At 44.5% G+C, this 24,339-nt stretch overlaps 1 protein-coding gene across 1 annotated transcript in view; it reads right to left on the bottom strand.

Annotated features, from left to right (window-relative positions):
• Positions 1-24,339, bottom strand: part of dnah2 (dynein, axonemal, heavy chain 2) — a 207,176-nt gene that overhangs the window by 6,377 nt on the left and 176,460 nt on the right. Inside the window, exons 70-83 of the mRNA XM_014206991.3 lie at positions 22,062-22,361; positions 21,785-21,918; positions 15,957-16,101; positions 15,383-15,582; positions 10,254-10,380; positions 9,790-9,976; positions 6,850-6,998; positions 6,186-6,369; positions 5,575-5,765; positions 5,131-5,322; positions 4,602-4,786; positions 3,923-4,163; positions 3,636-3,787; positions 3,390-3,504 (exon numbers count right to left, since the gene is read on the bottom strand). Of these exons, the coding sequence (XP_014062466.3) occupies positions 3,390-3,504; positions 3,636-3,787; positions 3,923-4,163; positions 4,602-4,786; positions 5,131-5,322; positions 5,575-5,765; positions 6,186-6,369; positions 6,850-6,998; positions 9,790-9,976; positions 10,254-10,380; positions 15,383-15,582; positions 15,957-16,101; positions 21,785-21,918; positions 22,062-22,361 (2,502 nt within the window). The remainder of the gene's footprint in view (positions 1-3,389; positions 3,505-3,635; positions 3,788-3,922; positions 4,164-4,601; positions 4,787-5,130; positions 5,323-5,574; positions 5,766-6,185; positions 6,370-6,849; positions 6,999-9,789; positions 9,977-10,253; positions 10,381-15,382; positions 15,583-15,956; positions 16,102-21,784; positions 21,919-22,061; positions 22,362-24,339) is intronic.

Below are 24,339 nucleotides of genomic sequence, written 5' to 3'. Positions count from 1 at the left end.
GTGTGTGTGTGTGTGTGTGTGTGTGTGTGTGTGTGTGTGTGGGAGTGTCAGTGTAGTATGTTAGGTTCCCCTAGGCCTGTACTCAGTGAGTTAGTGTTCTGTTATTAAAGGTGTGTTAATCCATCATCCTGCCTGCCTGGCTGGCTGCACAGAGACTGCCTCCCAAATGGAGCCCTATTCACAATACAGTGCACTACTTTTGTGCACTACTTTTGTAGTGCACCAGGTAGTGTGCATAGAGCCACTGCAAGGGAGTGCAAAACAATTAAGATAAATAAATACATAATAAAATAAATTGTACGGGTAGCCACTTGATTAACTGTTCATCAGTCTTATGGCTTGGGGGTAGAAGCTGTTCAGGTGCCTTTTGGTACTAGACTTGGCACTCCAGTACCGCTTGCCGTGCAGTAGCAGAGAAAACAGTCTATGACTTAGGTGGTTGGAGTATTTGACAATTTGTAGTGCCTTCCTCTGACACCGCCTGGTGTAGAGGTCCTGGATGGCAGGACGCACTACCCTCTGTAGCGCCTTGTGGTCGGATGCCGTGCAGTTGCCATACCAAACGGTGATGCAGCCAGTCAGGATGCTCTCAATGGTGCAACTGTAGAACTTTTTGAGGATCTGAGGACCCATGCCAAATCTTTTCAGCCTCCTGAGTGGGAATATGCTTTGTCATGCCCTCCTCACAACTGTATTGGCATGTTTGGACCATGATAGGTCCTTAGTGATGTGGACACAGAGGAACTTGAAGCTCTTGTCCAGCCCCACTACAGCCCCGTCTATGTGAATGGCGGCGTGCTCGGCCCTCCGTTTTCTGTAGTCCATAAGCTCCTTTGTCTTGCCCACGTTGAGGGAGAGTTTTGTTGCACCACACTGCCAGGTCTCTGACCTCCTCCCTATAGGCTGTCTCATCGTCGTCCGTGATCAGGCCTACCACCGTCGTGTCGTCGGAAAACTTAATGGTGTTGGAGTTGTGCGCGGCCATGCAGTCGTGGGTGAACAACAGGGAGTACGGGAGGGGACTTTGCACGCTTCCCTGAGGGGCCCCCGTGTTAAGGGTTAGCATGGAGGATGTTTTATTGCCTACCCTCACCACCCGGGGGCGGCCCGTCAGGAAGCCCAGGATCCAGTTGCAGAGGGAGGTGTTTCGTCCCAGGGTCCTTAGCTTAGTGATTAGACACTATGGTGTTGAACGCTGCGCTGTAGTCAATGAACAGCATTCTCACGTAGGTGTTCCTTTTGTCCAGGTGGGAAAGGGCAGTGTGGAGTGCAATAGAGATTGCATCATCTGTGGATATGTTGGGACAGTATGCAAATTAAAGTACATCTGGGGTTTCTGGGATGATGGTGTTGATGTGAGCCATTAACAGCATTTTAAAGCCTTTAATGTCTACAGATGTGAGTGCTATGGGGCGGTAGTCAGTGAGACAGGTTATCTTGGTGTTCTTAGGCACAGAGACTATGGTGGTTTGCTTGAAACATGTAGGTATTACAGACTGGGTCAGAGAGATTTTGAAAATGTCAGTGAAGACACTTGCTAGTTGGTCAGTGCATGCTCGGAGTACGCATCCTGGTCTGGCCCTGCGGCCTTGTGAATGTTAACCAGTTTAAAAGTCTTACTCACATCGGCTATGGACAGCGTGATCATACGGTCGTCCGGAACAGCATGGTTCAGTGTTACTTGCCTCGAAGCAAGCATAGAAGGCATTTAGCTCATCTGGTACGCTCGCGTTACTGGGCAGCTCTCGACTGGGTTTCCCTTTGTAATCCGTGATAGTTTGCAAACCCTGCCACATCTGACGAGCATTAGAGCCGGTGTGGTAGGTTTGCCTGTTTGATGGTTCGTTGGAGGGCATAGCAGGATTTTTTACAAGTCCTGCTCCTTGAAAGCGGCAGCTCTAGCCTTCAGCTCAGTGCGGATGTTGCCTGTAATCCATGGCTTCTGGTTGGGATATGTACGTATGTATGGTCACTGTGGGGACAACGTCATCGATGCACTTATTAATGAAGCCGGTGACTGATGTGGTAAACACCTCGATGCCATCAGATGAATCCCAGAACATATGCCAATATGTGCTAGCAAAAGAGTCCTGTAGCTTTGCATCCGCTTCATCAAACCACTTCCGTATTGAGCTGACACTTCCTGGCACTTCCTGTTTGAGTTTTTGCTTGTTAGCAGGAATCAGGAGGATAGAGCTATGGCCCTATTTGCCAAATGGAGGGCGAGAGAGAGATTTGTATGCGTCTCTGTGTGTGGAGTAAAGGTGAGCTAGAGTTTTTATTCCTCTATTTGCACAGGTGACATGCTGGTAGAAATGAGGTAAAACAGATTTAAGTTTTCATGCATTAAAATTACTGGCCACTAGGAGCGCCGCCTCTGGATGAGCATTTTCTTGTTTGCTTATGGCCTTATATAGCTCATTGAGTGTGGTCTTAGTGCCAGCATCAGTTTGTGGTTGGTAAACAGACAGCTCCGAAAAATACAGATGAAAACTCTCGTGGTAAATAGTATGGTCTACAGCTTATCATGGGGTATCCTAACTCAGGGGAGCAGAACCTCCAGACTTCCTTAATATTACAGATCGCATACCAGCTGTTGTTAATAAAGAGACACACACAACCCCCCTGATCTTCTCAGACTCTGCCGTTCTGTCCTGCCGATACATAGAAAAACCAGCTAGATGTATATTATTCATGTCCTTGTTCAGCCATGACTCCGAGAAGCATAGTATATTACAGTTCCTAATGTCCCGAAGGGAGCTCATCCAGTTTATTCTCCAGCAATTGCACATTCGCCAATAGAAGAGGGTAGAGGTGATTCATTAATTTGCCGCTGTAGTCTCATCAGGGTGCCCGAGCCGGCCTCTACAGTGCCGTCTTTACCTTCGACTGACAGGGATTAGGGCCTGGTCCGAGGTTAATCAATATGTCTGTCACCTCCGACTCATTGAAGTAGAAGTCCTAGTCCAAATCAAGGTTAGTGATCGCTGTTCTGATGTCCAGAAACTCTTTTCGGTCATAGGAAACGATGGCGGAAACATTATGTACAAAATAAAGTTAAGACCAGCGCAAAGAAAATACACAAAATAGCACAATTGGTAAAATGGCCACCATTCCCTCCGGCTAAAAGTGGTTTTCTGAACATGAACTTGATGTACAGATTTGTTGATATCGCTGTGCTCACATAATAGAATGGTGTCTGGTTACATGAATGATGTGTAGATGTTACAATCACGATAGCACAAGGGCAGATACTAGTGATGTTGCTGCCACTGGGGCAGTTACTACAGCAGAATCAAATGCCTTGAGATAAGTGGTAAATGTGTGTTTTTTTTGTGTGTCTATGACCTGTAACAATCCATGAGTGTGTGTGTGTGTGTTTGTCCTACCTTAACCCAAAGTGGGGGGACGCGGGCGTCGAAGATGCAGTGGAATGATTCCTCCAGGCTGCTAGACATCACCACCAGACCCTTGATCCCCTTCTCCAGCTCTATCAGAGACGACCTAGACACACACACACACGCGCCGTTAAACTACCCATCCAGTACTTTATTTTTACACACACATTTGCAGCTACACACCCCTGCACAGACCACCTACCTACATCACCTGCCTCCCTTCTCTCTCTGTCCTACCTGATGGTGTGTAGCAGGGCATTGTATCTCTGGATCTCCTGCAGTAGGACCACGTTGAGAGGTGAGGGGTCGTCAGCCAGCAGGACTCTGGTCCCTTCATAGTCTATCAGGCCTGGGATCTTCTGCAGCACGTCTGCTGCTAACTCCAATACCTGGAGAGAGAGGGGATCGACTGAAACTGTTGCACTGATAGTAAATACGCAGAAAATAAAGAGCTACACACACACACACACACATGACACAGCCTCTAACTGTAACCCCCCCCCCCCCCCATCCCTCCCACTCACCTTATTCTCTCTGCTGGGCCCGGCAGCTGCTCCGGCAGTAGCTCCACTAGTGACCTGGGGCTGCAGGGAGAGCAGGGTGTCAAACAGGGTCCTGGTCTCAGCAATCTGGGAGGCGATGTCGGCGTTGGGGTGCTGGCCGAACACCTCGGGGTGCTCCGTGGCTGGGAGGTGGCTGATGTACTCCTTGTAGGAGGACTGGGGCCCGTCCCGGGGGATGTAGTAGGTAGAGAGAGAGGAGAGTCTAGAGAGAGGGGAGAGGAGACTGTTAACACTTCATAACCCTTAACCCTGTAGGAGGACTGGGGCCTGTCCCGGGGGATGTAGTAGGTAGAGAGAGAGGAGAGGAAAGTATTACAGTACAACTTTGTTGTCCAATCCCAAATTCACCCTTAGAAAGTACTGGATAAGCAGGTGTAATCAGCAACAGGGCTGGACTCCTTAGAGTGACTGTAATATCAACACTGGCCACATGGTGGTGCTCACGGTCCTCAGTCTTTATGAGTACCTGTAACCAGACAGCAGCCGCAGTACGCTCTGCCATGACTAGATCTTTATGTGTGTTTGAGAAGGAGAGAGTGAAAGAGACGTTTGTGTGTGTGTGTGTGTGTGTGTGTGTGTGTGTGTGTGTGTGTGTGTGTGTGTATCGCTGTGTGTGTTTGTACGCGCGTGTCACGCTCACTTGAAGAATGGCGCGGCGACGGCGGCCTCACAGAAGTAGTCGTTGATGTACGTGGTGAGCAGGCGTCTGTCAAAGTCGTCAGTCACGTGACCTCCATAGTTGACCCCGGCGATCAGGTACTTGAGGGCGTCCCAGGGAATCTCCTCGTACTCATCTAAATACAGACTCATCAGACTCTCACTAACCTAGAGGACGGATGAGGACACGCCTGCTGTTAGCACCCCCAGGGGGTGATTTATCCACTACTTTTGGTCTCACACAACAGGATGTAGACTGGTCAACATCTCGATAGGATTCCACCCAAAGTACAGTCTAGTCTTCATTGTCTTACAAGGGAAAGGAGTAGGTAAAACATTCTGTCACCATTTTCAAGCATTCTTCAACATGAAATCTTCACAATCCATATCAGACTCAGAAATACCTGACATTCCCCTCTCCTAATTGACTATTTTCACCAAGTAGAAAGATCCAAGTTGTTGATAGTTTTAAGACTACGACTAGAAGCCATTTTTGTGTGCGTGTGAGTTACCTCGAAGTCAGAGTCGTTGAAGCCGTAGATAATGTTCCAGCCCAGCTGTAGGAACTTCTTCCTCTCTAGGAGGATGCTGTGGAAGAAACAGAGGGCGAAGAGCAGCTTCCTGTAGAGCACAGGCCGGGCACAGCGTGTGAACTGACCCTCTGTCACCAGCTGGTACAGGCGTTTCATATTGGACTTCACACCCTGAGGGAGGGAGGGAGGGAGGGAGGGGGGAGGGAGGGGGGAGGGAGGGAGGGAGGGAGGGAGGGAGGGAGGGGGAGGGAGGGAGGGAGGGAGGGAGAGAATTGAGTGGGGCAATGGCAAAAGAGAGTAGATCATTCTGAAAATGTGTGTGTATCTAGATGTGTTCTCTTAAAGTGTGTGCCTGCGTGTGTGTGTTCCTGCGTGTGTGTGTGTATGTGTGAGTACAGTAGTGTATATCCTCTCTCTGTCTACCCGAGGCGGTTCGGTGGTCATCTTGATGCCGGCCTGCAGGATAGCGATGGGGAAGTCAGGGTGAGGAGAGGAGCTAAGCCACAGTCTGAAGTCAGGATGGGGCTCCTCTACCTGCAGCTGTTCCACTAACTTATCCAGCTGGGGCATCCAGGACAGACACAGGTGGCAGTTAGCCAGGAACACCCAATGACCTGTGGAGTGGGAGTGGGAGTGAGAGAGGAGAATAGAGGAAAGAGTGGAGGAGAAGCGATATTAAAAGTCGACTTTTCCAAAAACAACAGTACTGATGTATTACGAGTACAATCTGATGTATGACGATGACATTTGGTCGAGTATAGAGAGGTGTGGCTGAAATCACAACAAGCTACAGAAAGTGACAGCCAGATAGAACATAACAAATGACACTGCAGTCCACAAACAGGGCATGGGGGAGAGAGAGGAAATATAGATTGAGAGAGAAAGAGGAGTCCTATGAATACTTAGCAAAGTAGCTATCTTCGGGAATAAGAAACAGATGCCGAGAACAGGAGAGAAGAGAGAGAAAGGGAAATGAAAAGAGAGAGAAAGAGACACAGAAAGAGAACAGAGGGAGGGAAGAGACTGATTCGTACCGCTCTTCACTCCCTCTTTGATCATGCGTGTGGCAATGGGGGCTTGACCCTGGCCCAGGGAGAGGGCATGGAATTTCCTGCTCATCCCTGAGGCCTCAGCCAGCTGTAGCAGGGCTCCTGTCGGGTCCACCCCAGGAGACAACACGAATATCAGGGGAGTCTTAGTGGTCGAGTCCTCCACCACCTGGGGGAAGCACCAACACAGCGGCAGAGATCAGGGGAGGACCGAGAGAGAAATGAGTATTGTATTAGTACAGTTCTTGTTAATGGTCACAGTTGATGGCAGTAGGATGCAAGTATCATCCCCCAATGGGTTTGTGACAAATGTGAAACTTTTTTACCAAGTGCTTTCACATCAATACATAGAGGATTACTGGGAACAAATGTTTTTCCTGTTCAGGTCAAGTGGTCAGGAATAACTCCAGAAGACAAGAATGGCCCATCTCAAAATGGACCACCTCCACAACGCAGGGGATCCATCTTGGCTCTGGTTGGCAGCCATCTTGTGCCAGTTCCCTCAGCCGCCATCGAGGCTGAACGTGTCAGCGTGGGAGTGACACAGAGTGACACAGAGTGACACAGAGAGCATGAGGGGGAGGGGGGTGTGTTCAAACAGTCTCCTCCGAGTGCCACTCAGAGTTTCGTCACACACACACACACTCACAGCCTTCATGTCGAGTACGGGCGGCTCCACGAAACGTGATCCCAGGTTGTTGATGATGAAGGCGGCGACGCAGAAGGCGACGCGGTCCTGACGCAGCGAGCGCACGATCAACATCCTCTGGAGCTCATTACAACCATTCTCCCACTCACCTGGTGTGGGGAGGGTGGACGGAAAAAGAGAGGGAGGGAGGGAGGGAGGGAGAAGAGAGAGAGGGAGGGATAGAGAGAGGGATGGGGGAGGAGACAGAAAGACAGCGAGGTTAAAGACGAAGGATGGATGGTGAAGGTGACAAGGGGAGAAAGAGACAAGGCGTTGGTTGGGTGTTTTCAGCAACACCAGTGATAACTAAACTTTGCAACTAAAGTCCCGGTGTTAAAACCACAATGAATCACAATGGCATAAATGGCAAATGGGTTTTAGATAAACAATAGATTTTAAACGGCAAGCCGGGAGGAAAAATTATGGCAGCAAGTTCCATCATGTAATTATATTAATATTGAGCTGAACTTTGTGTGATTTAATTAACGTGATGACATAAAGCAGTGATAGTGACAGAGGCACACACTGCTACGTGATAGGCATCAATAGTCCTTCAGTACGGAGAGAGGGAGAGAGAGAGAGAGAGAGAGAAAGAAGGGGAGAAAGAGAGACTCAGTGAACAAAGCCTTGCTTTTGAGAGAGACCGCCGTAGGCAGACCTGGCTCTCGAGAGAAGACAGGCTATGTGCACACTGCCCACAAAATGAGGTGGAAACTGAGCTGCACTTCCTAACCTCCTTACACAGACCCACAAAGAAATCCTCAACAATTCCAATTTTGATAAACTCCCATATCTATTAGGTGAAATACCACAGTGTCCCATCACAGCAGCACGATCTCTGACCTGTTGCCACAAGAAAAGGGCAACCAGTGAAGAACAAACACTACTGTAAATACAATCTAAATGTATGTTTATTTATTTTCCATTTTGTAATTTAACTATTTGTACATCGTTACAACACTGTATATATACATAATATGACATTTGAAATGTCTCTATTCCTTGGAACTTTTGTGAGAGTATTGTTTATTGATCATTTTTAATTGTTTATTTCACTTTTGTTAATTATCTAGTTCACTTGCTTTGGCAGTGTAAACTTAACAACGAAGAAGAAAAAATACATACTATCATTTTTTAAATCAAAGACTTCACTATACACACAAACGGTACCCAACTGTTGCACATAGGAGAACAAGATGGATTCATTTATAGAGACACACACATTCACTTATATGCAGGCATGACACATACAGTGGGGGAAGAAAGTATTTGATCCCCTGCTGATTTTGTACGTTTGCCCACTGACAAAGAAAGGATCAGTCTATAATTTTAATGGCAGGTTTATTTGAACAGTGAGAGACAGAATAACAACAAAAATATCCAGAAAAACGCATGTCAGAAATGTTATAAATTGATTTGCATTTTAATGCGGGAAATAAGTATTTGACCCCCTCTCAATCAGAAAGATTTCTGGCTCCCAGGTGTCTTTTATACAGGTAACGAGCTGAGATTAGGAGCACACTCTTAAAGGGAGTGCTCCTAACCGCAGCTTGTTACCTGTAAAAAAGACACCTGTCCACAGAAGCAATCAATCAATCAGATTCCAAACTCTCCACCATGGCCAAGACCAAAGAGCTCTCCAATGATGTCAGGGACAAGATTGTAGACCTACACAAGGCTGGAATGGGCTACAAGACCATCGCCAAGCAGCTTGGTGAGAAGGTGACAACTGTTGGTGTGATTATTCGCAAATGGAAGAAACACAAAAGAACTGTCAATATCCCTCGGCCTGGGGCTCCATGCAAGATCTCACCTCGTGGAGTTGCAATGATCATGAGAACGGTGAGGAATCAGCCCAGAACTACACGGGAGGATCTTGTCAATGATCTCAAGGCAGCTGGGACCATAGTCACCAAGAAAACAATTGGTAACACACTACACCGTGAAGGACTGAAATCCTGCAGCGCCCGCAAGGTCCCCCTGCTCAAGAATACATATACATGCCCGTCTGAAGTTTGCCAATGAACATCTGAATGACTCAGAGGACAGCTGGTGAAAGTGTTGTGGTCAGATGAGACCAAAATGGAGCTCTTTGACATCAACTCAACTCACCGTGTTTGGAGGAGGAGGAATGCTGCCTATGACCCCAAGAACACCATCTCCACCGTCAAACATGGAGGTGGAAACATTATGCTTTGGGGGTGTTTTTCTGCTAAGGGGACAGGACAACTTCACCGCATCAAAGGGACGATGGACGGGGCCATGCACCGTCAAATCTTGGATGAGAACCTCCTTCCCTCAGCCAGGGCATTGAAAATGGGTCGTGGATGGGTATTCCAGCATGACAATGACCCAAAACACACGGCCAAGGCAACAAAGGAGTGGCTCAAGAAGAAGCACATTAAGGTCCTGGAGTGGCTTAGTCAGTCTCAAGACCTTAATCCCATTGAAAATCTGTGGAGGGAGCTGAAGGTTTGAGTTGCCAAACGTCAGCCTCGAAACCTTAATGACTTGGAGAAGATCAGCAAAGAGGAGTGGGACAAAATCCCTCCTGAGATGTGTGCAAACCTGGTGGCCAACTACAAGAAACGTCTGACCTCTGTGATTGCCAACAAGGGTTTTTCCACCAAGTACTAAGTCATGTTTTGCAGAGGGGTCAAATACTTATTTTCCTCATTAAAATGCAAATCATTTTATAACATTTTTGACATGCGTTTTTCTGGATTTTTGTTGTTGTTATTCTGTCTCTCTCACTGTTCAAATAAACCTACTATTAAAATTATAGACTGATCATTTCTTTGTAAGCGGGCAAACGTACAAAATCAGCAGGGGATCAAATACTTTCCCCCCCCACTGTACTGTGTACTCACTCACACACGCTCCCAACCCTACCCCTCTCACCAGGTAGCTGTGCGGTCTCAGGCCCGGCACTCGTGTACCAAAGGTTCCAGTCTCGGGGGTACTGTTCAAAGGAGGCCATGAGGCCGTGGAAGTTAGCCAGCTTGTCCAGCTCTGTCACGTTGTCCCAGTTCAACTCAGCCAGCCAGCTAGAACACGGGTTCTCCATCTGACTCTCTTTATCTAGAACCTAGAGGGGAGAGAGAGAGAGAGAGAGGGGGGAGGGAGGGAGGGGAGAGATAGATACATTTTAAGGGATGTGTTTTAGATTTTTTATGGCACCTGTATAACTGCCCATGCAGTACTAGCTCTTGTAACACACGTCTGAGACTGCTGCTTGAGGAAGATTTATTGACTAACTGTGTGCTTGACAAAACCTTCCTCATTAATCCTCATAGGATTAATACAATTGTGATGAATTGAATGGCACATTCAGTCTGTTCTGTGTGTGTGTGTGTGTGTCTCACCAATCCTCCCCTGAGGAAGAAGCTGTATTCGTCCATGTTGAGTTTACCAGCCACCTCCAGGATCTTAGCACAAATCTGGAAACTGAAGAGCAGCTTGTGGACCTCAAACAGACCACGACACGTGTACCTGGAGAAGACGGGGACAGTCTTGATCGAACTTCGGTAGTACACACACCGGAAGAAGAGGTTAAACAGTACAGGACTCTATTGTATCTCTATGGTAATCTGTATCTAGTATCTAAAGCATGGTCTGTGTGTTATTTTGTTACCTACTTCCAAACTTTTGGTCCTGTAAAATAGCTTCACATTTAAATGCACACTATTCCAAAATTCATCATCATTCCTATCATTATCCGAGTTCAGTCCCTGTAGACGGCGTATGTGTGGTAGTCGTTGAGGTTATATTATGTTGTACCTGTAGACGGCGGTATGTGTGGTAGTCGTTGAGGTTATATTATGTTGTACCTGTAGACAGCGTATGTGTGGTAGTCGTTGAGGTTATATTATGTTGTACCTGTAGACAGCGGTATGTGTGGTAGTCGTTGAGGTTATATTATGTTGTACTTGTAGACGGCGGTATGTGTGGTAGTCGTTGAGGTTATATTATGTTGTACCTGTAGACGGCGGTATGTGTGGTAGTCGTTGAGGTTATATTATGTTGTACCTGTAGACGGCAGTATGTGTGGTAGTCGTTGAGGTTATATTATGTTGTACCTGTAGACAGCATATGTGTGGTAGTCGTTGAGGTTGTATTATGTTGTACCTGTAGACAGCGGTATGTGTGGTAGTCGTTGAGGTTATATTATATTGTACCTGTAGACAGCGTATGTGTGGTAGTCGTTGAGGTTGTATTATGTTGTACCTGTAGACGGCGGTATGTGTGGTAGTCGTTGAGGTTATATTATGTTGTACCTGTAGACGGCGGTATGTGTGGTAGTCGTTGAGGTTATATTATGTTGTACCTGTAGACGGCGGTATGTGTGGTAGTCGTTGAGGTTATATTATGTTGTACCTGTAGACGGCGGTATGTGTGGTAGTCGTTGAGGTTATATTATATTGTACCTGTAGACGGCGGTATGTGTGGTAGTCGTTGAGGTTATATTATGTTGTACCTGTAGACGGCGGTATGTGTGGTAGTCGTTGAGGTTATATTATGTTGTACCTGTAGACAGCATATGTGTGGTAGTCGTTGAGGTTATATTATGTTGTACCTGTAGACGGCGGTATGTGTGGTAGTCGTTGAGGTTATATTATGTTGTACCTGTAGACGGCGGTATGTGTGGTAGTCGTTGAGGTTATATTATGTTGTACCTGTAGACAGCGTATGTGTGGTAGTCGTTGAGGTTATATTATGTTGTACCTGTAGACAGCGGTATGTGTGGTAGTCGTTGAGGTTATATTATGTTGTACCTGTAGACAGCGCGTTGAGGTTATATTATGTTGTACCTGTAGACGGCGGTATGTGTGGTAGTCGTTGAGGTTATATTATGTTGTACCTGTAGACGGCGGTATGTGTGGTAGTCGTTGAGGTTATATTATGTTGCACCTGTAGACGGCGGTATGTGTGGTAGTCGTTGAGGTTATATTATGTTGTACCTGTAGACAGCGTATGTGTGGTAGTCGTTGAGGTTATATTATGTTGTACCTGTAGACGGCGGTATGTGTGGTAGTCGTTGAGGTTATATTATGTTGTACCTGTAGACGGCGGTATGTGTGGTAGTCGTTGAGGTTATATTATGTTGTACCTGTAGACAGCGTATGTGTGGTAGTCGTTGAGGTTATATTATGTTGTACCTGTAGACAGCGTATGTGTGGTAGTCGTTGAGGTTATATTATGTTGTACCTGTAGACGGCGGTATGTGTGGTAGTCGTTGAGGTTATATTATGTTGTACCTGTAGACAGCGTATGTGTGGTAGTCGTTGAGGTTATATTATGTTGTACCTGTAGACAGCGTATGTGTGGTAGTCGTTGAGGTTATATTATGTTGTACCTGTAGACGGCGGTTTGTGTGGTAGTCGTTGAGGTTATATTATGTTGTACCTGTAGACGGCGGTATGTGTGGTAGTCGTTGTGGTTATATTATGTTGTACCTGTAGACGGCGGTATGTGTGGTAGTCGTTGAGGTTATATTATGTTGTACCTGTAGACGGCGGTATGTGTGGTAGTCGTTGAGGTTATATTATGTTGTACCTGTAGACGGCGGTATGTGTGGTAGTCGTTGAGGTTATATTATGTTGTACCTGTAGACGGCGGTATGTGTGGTAGTCGTTGAGGTTATATTATGTTGTACCTGTAGACAGCGTATCTGTGGTAGTCGTTGAGGTTATATTATGTTGTACCTGTAGACAGCGTATGTGTGGTAGTCGTTGAGGTTATATTATGTTGTACCTGTAGACGGCGGTTTGTGTGGTAGTCGTTGAGGTTATATTATGTTGTCCCTGTAGACGGCGGTATGTGTGGTAGTCGTTGAGGTTATATTATGTTGTACCTGTAGACGGCGGTATGTGTGGTAGTCGTTGAGGTTATATTATGTTGTACCTGTAGACGGCGGTATGTGTGGTAGTCGGTGAGGTTATATTATGTTGTACCTGTAGACGGCGGTATGTGTGGTAGTCGTTGAGGTTATATTATATTGTACCTGTAGACAGCGGTATGTGTGGTAGTCGTTGAGGTTATACTATGTTGTACCTGTAGACAGCGTATGTGTGGTAGTCGTTGAGGTTATATTATGTTGTACCTGTAGACAGCGGTATGTGTGGTAGTCGTTGAGGTTATATTATGTTGTACCTGTAGACGGCGGTATGTGTGGTAGTCGTTGAGGTTATATTATGTTGTACCTGTAGACGGCGGTATGTGTGGTAGTCGTTGAGGTTATATTATGTTGTACCTGTAGACGGCGGTATGTGTGGTAGTCGTTGAGGTTATATTATGTTGTACCTGTAGACGGCGGTATGTGTGGTAGTCGTTGAGGTTATATTATGTTGTACCTGTAGACGGCGGTATGTGTGGTAGTCGTTGAGGTTATATTATGTTGTACCTGTAGACGGCGGTATGTGTGGTAGTCATTGAGGTTATATTATGTTGTACCTGTAGACAGCGTATCTGTGGTAGTCGTTGAGGTTATATTATGTTGTACCTGTAGACAGCGTATGTGTGGTAGTCGTTGAGGTTATATTATGTTGTACCTGTAGACGGCGGTTTGTGTGGTAGTCGTTGAGGTTATATTATGTTGTCCCTGTAGACGGCGGTATGTGTGGTAGTCGTTGAGGTTATATTATGTTGTACCTGTAGACGGCGGTATGTGTGGTAGTCGTTGAGGTTATATTATGTTGTACCTGTAGACGGCGGTATGTGTGGTAGTCGGTGAGGTTATATTATGTTGTACCTGTAGACGGCGGTATGTGTGGTAGTCGTTGAGGTTATATTATATTGTACCTGTAGACAGCGGTATGTGTGGTAGTCGTTGAGGTTATACTATGTTGTACCTGTAGACAGCGTATGTGTGGTAGTCGTTGAGGTTATATTATGTTGTACCTGTAGACAGCGGTATGTGTGGTAGTCGTTGAGGTTATATTATGTTGTACCTGTAGACGGCGGTATGTGTGGTAGTCGTTGAGGTTATATTATGTTGTACCTGTAGACGGCGGTATGTGTGGTAGTCGTTGAGGTTATATTATGTTGTACCTGTAGACGGCGGTATGTGTGGTAGTCGTTGAGGTTATATTATGTTCTACCTGTAGACAGCGGTATGTGTGGTAGTCGTTGAGGTTATATTATGTTGTACCTGTAGACAGCGTATGTGTGGTAGTCGTTGAGGTTATATTATGTTGTACCTGTAGACGGCGGTATGTGTGGTAGTCGTTGAGGTTATATTATGTTGTACCTGTAGACGGCGGTATGTGTGGTAGTCGTTGAGGTTATATTATGTTGTACCTGTAGACGGCGGTATGTGTGGTAGTCGTTGAGGTTATATTATGTTGTACCTGTAGACGGCGGTATGTGTGGTAGTCGTTGAGGTTATATTATGTTGTACCTGTAGACGGCGGTATGTGTGGTAGTCGTTGAGGTTATATTATGTTGTACCTGTAGACGGCGGTATGTGTGGTACTCGTTGAGGTTATATTATGTTCTACCTGTAGACAGCGGTATGTGTGGTAGTCGTTGAGGTTATATTATGTTGTACCTGTAGACAGCGTATGTGTGGTAGTCGTTGAGGTTATATTATGTTGTACCTGTAGACGGCGGTATGTGTGGTAGTCGTTGAGGTTATATTATGTTGTACCTGTAGACGGCGGTATGTGTGGTAGTCGTTGAGGTTATATTATGTTGTACCTGTAGACAGCATATGTGTGGTAGTCGTTGAGGTTATATTATGTTGTACCTGTAGACGGCGGTATGTGTGGTAGTCGTTGAGGTTATATTATGTTGTACCTGTAGACGGCGGTATGTGTGGTAGTCGTTGAGGTTATATTATGTTGTACCTGTAGACGGCGGTATGTGTGGTGGTCGTTGAGGTTATATTATGTTGTACCTGTAGACGGCGGTATGTGTGGTACTCGTTGAGGTTATATTATGTTGTACCTGTAGACGGCGGTATGTGTGGTAGTCGTTGAGGTTGTATTATGTTGTACCTGTAGACGGCGGTATGTGTGGTAGTCGTTGAGGTTATATTATGTTGTACCTGTAGACAGCGTATGTGTGGTAGTCGTTGAGGTTATATTATGTTGTACCTGTAGACGTCGGTATGTGTGGTAGTCGTTGAGGTTATATTATGTTGTACCTGAAGACGGCGGTATGTGTGGTAGTCGTTGAGGTTATATTATGTTGTACCTGTAGACGGCGGTATGTGTGGTAGTCGTTGAGGTTATATTATGTTGTACCTGTAGACAGCGTATGTGTGGTAGTCGTTGAGGTTATATTATGTTGTACCTGTAGACAGCGGTATGTGTGGTAGTCGTTGAGGTTATATTATGTTGTACCTGTAGACAGCGTATGTGTGGTAGTCGTTGAGGTTATATTATGTTGTACCTGTAGACGGCGGTATGTGTGGTAGTCGTTGAGGTTATATTATGTTGTACCTGTAGACGGCGGTATGTGTGGTAGTCGTTGAGGTTATATTATGTTGTACCTGTAAACAGCGTATGTGTGGTAGTCGTTGAGGTTGGCGATCCTCTCGTCCAGTTTGTGTGAGCGCTGACTCTTCTCTATGCTGAGGTTGAACAGGTCTATGTAGGCATCCAGACTGAACTGGTACATGGGGTCAATACGGCCCATATCGTTTAATACAAAGAACAGGATAGAGGCCCGCTGGGCACAAGGACGGTATGCCTAGAGGGGAGGACACGGATATATATGGCTTTCATGAAAACAGACATTTATTTTGGCATGGTCAGTAACACTTAACTTAGAATGGTGATGATGTAGCGGTTATAAAGCAAATATACCTGACATAAAGATACATAACGTTCTGTTATGTCTACAGTCATTTATACAACTTTAAGGACCCTTATGCAGTGTAAGACCATTTCTGCTCTGTCATCACTCTTTCTGTCCTGCTCCCTCCACCTCTTTATTCTCCCTTTCTCCCTCCCGACTGACCCCCTCTTTCCCTCCTCACACCCATTCTCCCTCCTTACCCTCTCCCTCCCGCCTCACCCCCTCCTTCCCTCCCTCCCTCTCTCCTACCCTCCCTCCCTCCTCACCTCTCTGGCCGTGTCGATCTTGATCTCAGTCAGTTCGCTGGTCTCCAGTTGTTCTGAGACCTCTGTGGCCGTCACTTTAGATGTCTGCAGGGTGTTCACCAGCTGAACATCATCCAGGAGAGAACCCGTTGCCTCGTTCAACAGCCTGCAATACATACACTTATTATTCTAAAATACTTTTTCTAGCACAGTGATTGTTACCAGCACTTTTCTGAAGAAGGCTTTAATTGGGAAGATCATTCTACTGTATATGCTTGTTTCTTTTTATTTAAATGCACGTGTTGTAAATAATTCTGAATAAAATAAATTAAATAACAGAAATAATAAAATGACTAGAACATGACTAAAATGTAATGTGGAAATTGTAGCTAGGGCATTAACAGACAGTTGGGTCAGTATAATGGGTCAGTGTAATAAAGTAGTGTAGTATTACTATTAACTATTAGTGTAGTATGTAGTAGTGTAGTACACACTTAGAAAAAAAGGTGCTATCTAGAACCAAAAGGGGTTTTTCAGCTGTCCCATAGGAGATCTCTTTGAAGAACCACTTTTGGTTCCAGGTAGAGCCCAAAAAGTTCTACCTGGAACCAAAAGGGGTTATCCTATGGGGACAGTCGCAGAACCTGTATGGAACCCATTTTTTCAAAGAGTGTATGATGTAGTGTAGTATGTAGTAGTGTAGTATTGTATAATGTGTAGTAGTGTACAGTCGTGGCCAAAGGTTTTGAGAATGACACAAATATTAATTTCACAAAGTCTGCTGCCTCAGTTTGTATGATGGCAATTTGCATATACTCCAGAATGTTATGAAGAGTGATCAGATGAATTGCAATTAATTGCAAAGTCCCTCTTTGCCATAAAATGGAACTGAATCCCCCAAAAACATTTCCACTGCATTTCAGCCCTGCCACAAAAGGACCAGCTGACATCATGTCAGTGATTCTCTCGTTAACACAGGTGTGAGTGTTGACAAGGACAAGGCTGGAGATCACTCTGTCATGCTGATTGAGTTCGAATAACAGACTGGAAGCTTCAGAAGGAGGGAGGTGCTTGGAATCATTGTTCTTCCTCTGTCAACCATGGTTACTTGCAAGGAAACACGTGCCGTCATCATTGCTTTGCACAAAAAGGGCTTCACAGGCAAGGATATTGCTGCCAGTAAGATTGCACCTAAATCAACCATTTATCGGATCATCAAGAACTTCAAGGAGAGCAGTTCAATTGTTGTGAAGAAGGCTTCAGGGCGCCCAAGAAAGTCCAGCAAGCGCCAGGACCGTCTCCTAAAGTTGATTCAGCTGCGGGATTGGGGCACCACCAGTACAGAGCTTGCTCAGGAATGGCAGCAGGCAGGTGTGAGTGCATCTGCACGCACAGTGAGGCGAATACTTTTGGAGGATGGCCTGGTGTCAAGAAGGGCAGCAAAGAAGCCACTTCTCTCAAGGAAAAACATCAGGGACAGACTGATATTCTGCAAAAGGTACTGCTGAGGACTGGGGTAAAGTCATTTTCTCTGATGAATCCCCTTTTCGATTGTCTGGGGCATCCGGAAAAAAGCTTGTCCGGAGAAGACAAGGTGAGCGCTACCATCAGTCCTGTGTCATGCCAACAGTAAAGCATCCTGAGACTAGAGGTCGACCGATTATGATTTTTCAACGCCGATACCGATACCGATTATTGCCGGGTCAAAAAAAGTCGGTGCCGATTAATCAGCCGATTTTTTTGCTGTTGTTTGTAATAATGACAATTACAGCAATACTGAATGAACACTTATTTTAAGTTAATATAATACATCAATAAAATCAATTTAGCCTCAAATAAATAATGAAACTTGTTCAATTTGGTTTAAATAATGCAAAAACAAAGTGTTGGAGAAGAAAGTAAAAGTGCAATATGTGCCATGTAAAAAATCTAACGTTTAAGTTCCTTGCTCAGAACATGAGAACATATGAAAGCTGGTGGTTTCTTTTAACATGAGTCTTCAATATTCCCAGGTAAGAAGTTTTAGGTTGTAGTTATTATAGCAATTATAGGACTATTTCTCTCTATACCATTTGTATTTCATATACCTTTGACTATTGGATGTTCTTATAGGCACTTTAGTATTGCCAGTGTAACAGTATAGCTTCCGTCCCTCTCCTCGCCCCTACCTGTGATCGAACCAGGAACACATCGACAACAGTCACCCTCGAAGCATCGTTGCCCATCGCTCCACAAAAGCCGTGGCCCTTGCAGAGCAAGGGGAACCACTACTCCAAGTCTCAGAGCGAGTGACGTTTGAAACGCTATTAGCGCGCACCCGGCTAACTAGCTAGCCATTTCACATCGGTTACACCAGCCTAATCTCGGGAGTTGATAGGCTTGAAGTCATGAACAGCTCAATGCTTGAAGAATTGCGAAGAGCTGCTGGCAAACTCACGAAAGTGCTGTTTGAATGAATGCTTACGAGCCTGCTGCTGCCTACCATCGCTCAGTCAGACTGCTCTATCAAATATCAAATCATAGACTTAATTATAACATAATAACACACACTAATACGAGCCTTTGGTCATTCATATGGTCGAATCCGGAAACTATCATTTCGAAAACAAAATGTTTATTCTTTCAGTGAAATACGGAACCGTTGCATATTTTATCTAACGGGTGGCATCCCTAAGTCTAAATATTGCTGTTACATTGTACAACCTTCAATGTGATGTCATAATTATGTACCATTCTGGCAAATTAATTACGGTCTTTGTTAGGAATAAATGGACTTCACACAGTTCGCAACGAGCCAGGCGGCCCAAACTGATGCATATACCCTGACTGCTTGCACGGAACGCAAGAGAAGTGACACAATTTCCCTAATTATAAGAAATTCATGTTAGCAGGCAATATTAACTAAATATGCAGGTTTAAAAATATATACTTGTGTATTGATTTTAAAGAAAGGCATTGATGTTTATGGTTAGGTGCAACGACAGTGCTAAATCATCACCCATTTGGCGAAGTAGGCTGTGATTCGTTGAGATATTAACAGGCACCGCATCGATTATACGCAAGTAATATCATCAACCATGTGTAGTTAACTAGTGATTATGTGAAAATTGATTGTTTTTTTATAAGTTTAACTTTTTAGTGACAGGGGGCAGTATTCGGAAATTCAGATGAATGATGTGCCCAAATTAAACTGCCTGCTACTCGGGCCCAGAAAGTAGGATATGCATATTATTAGTAGATTTGGATAGAAACACTCTGAAGTTTCTAAAACTGTTTGAATGATGTCTGTGAGTATAACAGAACTCATATGGCAGGCAAAAACCTGATAAAAAATCCAACCAGGAAGTGGTTTGTAGTTTTTCAACTGATTGCCTTTCCAAACTACAGTGTCTGTGGGGTCATTTTGCACTTCCTAAGGCTTCCACTAGATGTCAACAGTCTTTAGAACCTTGTTTCATGCTTCTACTGTTACTGGGGAGAGAATAAGAGCTGTCTCAAGCCTGAGACCAACGAGTTGTTTACTGCGCTGGCACGCAGGCGCACCGTTCCTTCTTTTTCCTCTGTAATGAATACGCTATTATCCGGTTGGAATATTATCGAAGATTTATGTTAAAAAGACCCTAAGGATTGATTGTAAACATTGTTTGACATGTTTCTACGAACGGTAATGGAACTATTTGACTTTTCGTCTCGGGTTTTGCGCTCTCGCATTATGCCTTTGGATTAGTGATCTGAACGCGCAAACAAAACGGAGGTATTTGGACATAAACATGGAGTTTATCAAACAAAACAAACATTTCTTGTGGGAGTGCATTCCGACGAAGATCAGCAAAGGTAAGTGAAGATTTATAATACTATTTCTGAGTTTTGCTGACTCCAGAACTTGGCGGGTAACTGTATAGCTTGCTTCGATGGCTGAGCTCTGTACTCAGAATATTGAACAATGTGCTTTCACCGTAAAGCTATTTTGAAATCTGACACAGCGGTTGCATTAAGGAGAAGTGTATCTATAATTCTTTCAATAACTGTTGTAAATTTTATCAACGTTTATGATGAGTATTTTGTAAATTGATGTGCTCATTCACCGGAAGTTTTGGGAGGAAAAACATTTCTGAACATCACGCGCCAATGTAAAATGGGGTTTATGGATATAAATATGAACTTTATCGAACAAAACATACATGTATTGTGTAACATTGAGTCCTGGGAGTGTTATGTTATGCTTTCGCCATAAAGCCTTTTTGAAATCGGACAATGTGGTTGGATTAACGAGAAGTGTATCTTTAAAATGGGATATAATAGTTGTATGTTTGAGAAATTTGAATTGTGAGATTTTTGTTGTTTTGAATTTGCTAGCGTCCCACATGTCCCAGAGAGGTTAATGCTAGCTAGCAACTTACCTTGGCTTCTTGCTGCCCTCGCGTAACAGGTAGCCAGCCTGCCACGCAGGCTCCTCGTGGAGTGCAATGTAAGGCAGGTGGTTAGAGCGTTGGACTAACAAGGTAAAAATCTGTCGTTCTGCCCCTAAACAAGGCAGTTAACCCACCGTTCCTAGGCCGTCATTGAAAATAAGAATGTGTTCTTAACTGACTTGACTAGGTGTAAAAAAGGTAAAGGTGTAAAAAAACAACAACAAAAAAATAACAAACAAATCGGTGTCCAAAAATACCGATTTCCTATTGTTATAAAAACTTGAAACCGGCCCTAATTAATCGGCCATTCCGATTAATCGGTCGACCTCTACCTGAGACCATTCATGTGTGGGGTTGCTTCTCAGCCAAGGGAGTGGGCTCACTCACAATTTGCCTAAGAACACAGCCATGAATAAAGAATGGTACCAACACATCCTCCGAGAACAACTTCTCCCAACCATCTAGGAACAGTTTGGTGATGAACAATGCCTTTTCCAGCATGATGGAGCACCTTGCCATAAGGCAAAAGTGATAACTAGGAAACTCCCCAGACCTTAATCCCATTGAGAACTTGTGGTCAATCCTCAAGAGGCGGGTGGACAAACAAAAACCCACAAATTCTGACAAACTCCAAGCATTGATTATGCAAGAATGGGCTACCATCAGTCAGGATGTGGCTCAGAAGTTAATTGACAGCATGCCAGGGCGGATTGCAGAGGTCTTGAAAAAGAAGGGTCACACTGCAAATATTGACTCTTTGCATCAACTTCATGTAATTGTCAATAAAAGCCTTTGACACTTATGAAATGTTTGTAATTATACTTCAGTATTCCATAGTAACATTTGACAAAAATATCTAAAGACACTGAAGCAGCAAACTTTGTGAAAATTAAAATTTGTGTCATTCTCAAAACTTTTGGCCATGACTGTAGTGTGTATAGTAGTGTAGTAGTGTATTACGTATAGTAGTGTAGTGTGTATAGTAGTGTAGTATGTAGTAGTGTAGTACGTATAGTAGTGTAGTATGTATAGTAGTGTAGTATGTATAGTAGTGTAGTATGTAGTAGTGTATTACGTATACTAGTGTAATATGTATTGTAGTGTAGTGTGTATAGTAGTGTAGTATGTAGTAGCGTATTACGTATAGTAGTGTAGTATGTAGTAGTGTAGTATGTATAGTAGTGTAGTATGTAGTAGTGTAGTATGTATAGTGGTGTAGTATGTAGTAGTGTATGTATAGTAGTGTAGTATGGGGTGGCAGTTGGCCTAGCGGTTAAGAGCATTGGGCTAGTAACCGAAAGGTCGCTGGTACGAATCCACAAGCCGACTAGGTGAAAAATCTGTCGATGTGCCCTTGAGCAAGGCACTTAACCCTAATTGCTCCTGTAAGTCGCTCTGGATAAGAGCGTCTGCTAAATGACTCAAATGTAAATGTACCTGAGGATCTCGTCCTCCAGCTCCTGTAGTTTCCTCTTGCCAGAGGCGATGTTGATGACTAGAGAGTCTTTCTGCTCCTCTAACTCTGGACGCTCCTTCCTCACCACGATCCCTAGGAGCTGGGCCTCCAGGCCCTGGCATATATACACACCATACAGGCACAAGGTTCAAAATATACACACACACACACGCGATCTGGACATGTCGAAACACACTCATCTGCATACACAGATTACGCATACAAATGCAAAGATTACACACAAACACATGTACCGACCTGCTCCTTGACAGCAAAATTGACGATGGTGGTCTTGGTGGAGATCTCGGGGGTGTAGTGAGGGTTAGACAGCTTGGTGGTGATGTAGAATCTGAACTCTGGGCTGTACTCCACCTCTTTATCACCTAACTTCAACAGGAGCCTTCCACTGACGCGTGTGAGAGACTTGTTGAGGATGGGGGCCAGCGAGGGATCCAGTTCCTCCTGGACGTTCTGCAGCAGTACCGGCGAACCAAACTGAACCGCGTTCTCCAAGATACGCAGGAAGTCTGGCATCTGAAGGTCTATCACTTTCAGACCCTGAGAGAGGGAGAAAGCGAGAGAAAGAAAGAGAATGAGGGAGAGACCAAGACAAATAAACAAACAAAACAAAAGCAAATACTAGTGATGGAAAGCATGAAACAAAATGAGAGATGAGAAGGAGAGAGAAGAGATCCCAGTGAATGAGAGAAGAGAAAGCAAACAGTGAAAAGTGAAAAACGACCACACAAAAAAGCCTTGTCAGAGAGGAGTAGACATTGGTTCACGCCTGTAGTACTGAGCGATCAATGCTTTTTGAGGTTGGTTCGGTTTCACTTTTGGTTCGATTATAAAAAAATAATCACTATGAAAAAAATCAAATAATTCTATGTATCCCCTCTTGGTCCTGCATTCTTCTTTCCCTTATGAAGCAGGCGTAAAAGAAACACAGACTGGACAAGCAATCACGCAATGGATTATGGACGTTGTAGTTATCACATTTTCAATGCTAAACTATGTAGAACATTGGCCTGTTGGAAACTACAACTTCCTACTACATCGCACAATTCGGGCATGTTCTGATTTATCTCTAGAGAAACTGCAGCGCAACGTACGCATTGAGCTCACAGAAGAAAAAAAACGAAATTCAAATAATTGAACCCACTCGATCAATTTGTTGTTTAAAAAACAAAAAAAATCTGTGACATTTTGATTAATGGCTCAGCACTACACGTCTGTTACCGTTGTTAAAGCCATTGCCCAATTGTCCCCAAATGTCAGCGTTTTGGACGTATTATAGGAGAGCATTGGAGTAGAGTGGTGCTGATGAGACTAGGCTAAAAGCAGCTAGAGAAAGGAGTGAAAGGTCAGAGAGGGAGAGAAAGAACAAAGGAGAGGAGGGAGGGAGGGAGGGAGGGAGGGAGGGAGGGAGGGAGGGGAGGGAGGGAGGGAGGGAGGGAGGGAGGGAGGGAGGGAGGGAGGGAGGGAGGGGGAGAAGGGTCCTGGACATACACTACCGTTCAAAAGTTTGGGGTCACTTAGAAATGTCCTTATTTTTGAAAGAAAGCATAATGTTTTGTCCATTAAAATAACATCAAATTGATCAGAAATACAGTGTAGACATTGTTAATGTTGTAAATGACTATTGTAGCTGGAAACAGCTGATTGTTTATGGAATATCTACATAGGCGTACAGAGGCCCATTATCAGCAACCATCACTCCTGTGTTCCAATGGAACGTTGTGTTAGCTAATCCAAGTTTATCATTTTAAAAGGATAATGTATCATTAGAAAACCCTTTTGCAATTATGTTAGCACAGCTGAAAACTGTTGTCCTGATTAAAGAAGCAATAAAACTGGCCTTCATTAGACTAGATGAGTACCTGGAGCATCAGCATTTGTGGATTCGATTACAGGCTCAAAATGGCTAGAAACAAAGACCTTTCTTCTGAAACTCGTCAGTCTATTCTTGTTCTGAGAAATTAAGGCTATTCCATGCGAGAAATTGCCAAGAAACTGAAGATCTCGTACAAAGCTGTGTACTACTCCCTTCACAGAACAGCGCAAATTAGCTCTAACCAGAATAGAAAGAGGAGTGGAAGGCCCCAATGCACAACTGAGCAAGAGGACAAGTACATTAGAGTGTCTAGTTTGAGAAACAGACGCCTCACAAGTCCTCAACTGGCAGCTTCATTAAATAGTACCCGCAAAACACCAGTCTCAACGTCAACAGTGAAGAGGCGACTCCGGGATGCTGGCCTTCAAGGCAGAATTGCAAAGGAAAAGCCATATCTCACACTGGTCAATAAAAATAAAAGATTAAGACGGGAAAAAGAACACAGACACTGGACAGAGGAACTCTGCCTAGAAGGCCAGCATCCCGGAGTCGCCTCTTCACTGTTGACGTTGAGACTGGTGTTTTGCAGGACAATAAATAAGCTTTTCTTTCAAAAACAAGGACATTTCTAAGTGACCCCAAACTTTTGAACGGTAGTGTACATCAGAAGTGAAATTGGCCAGAGAAGAGACGAGAGGAGAA

This window comes from Salmo salar, chromosome 07, assembly GCF_965601325.2.
Source record: "Salmo salar chromosome 07, fSalSal1, whole genome shotgun sequence".
Lineage (NCBI taxonomy): Eukaryota > Metazoa > Chordata > Actinopteri > Salmoniformes > Salmonidae > Salmo > Salmo salar.
The sequence above is the reverse complement of the archived record's forward strand: the minus strand, read 5'-3'. Positions and strand labels throughout refer to the sequence as shown.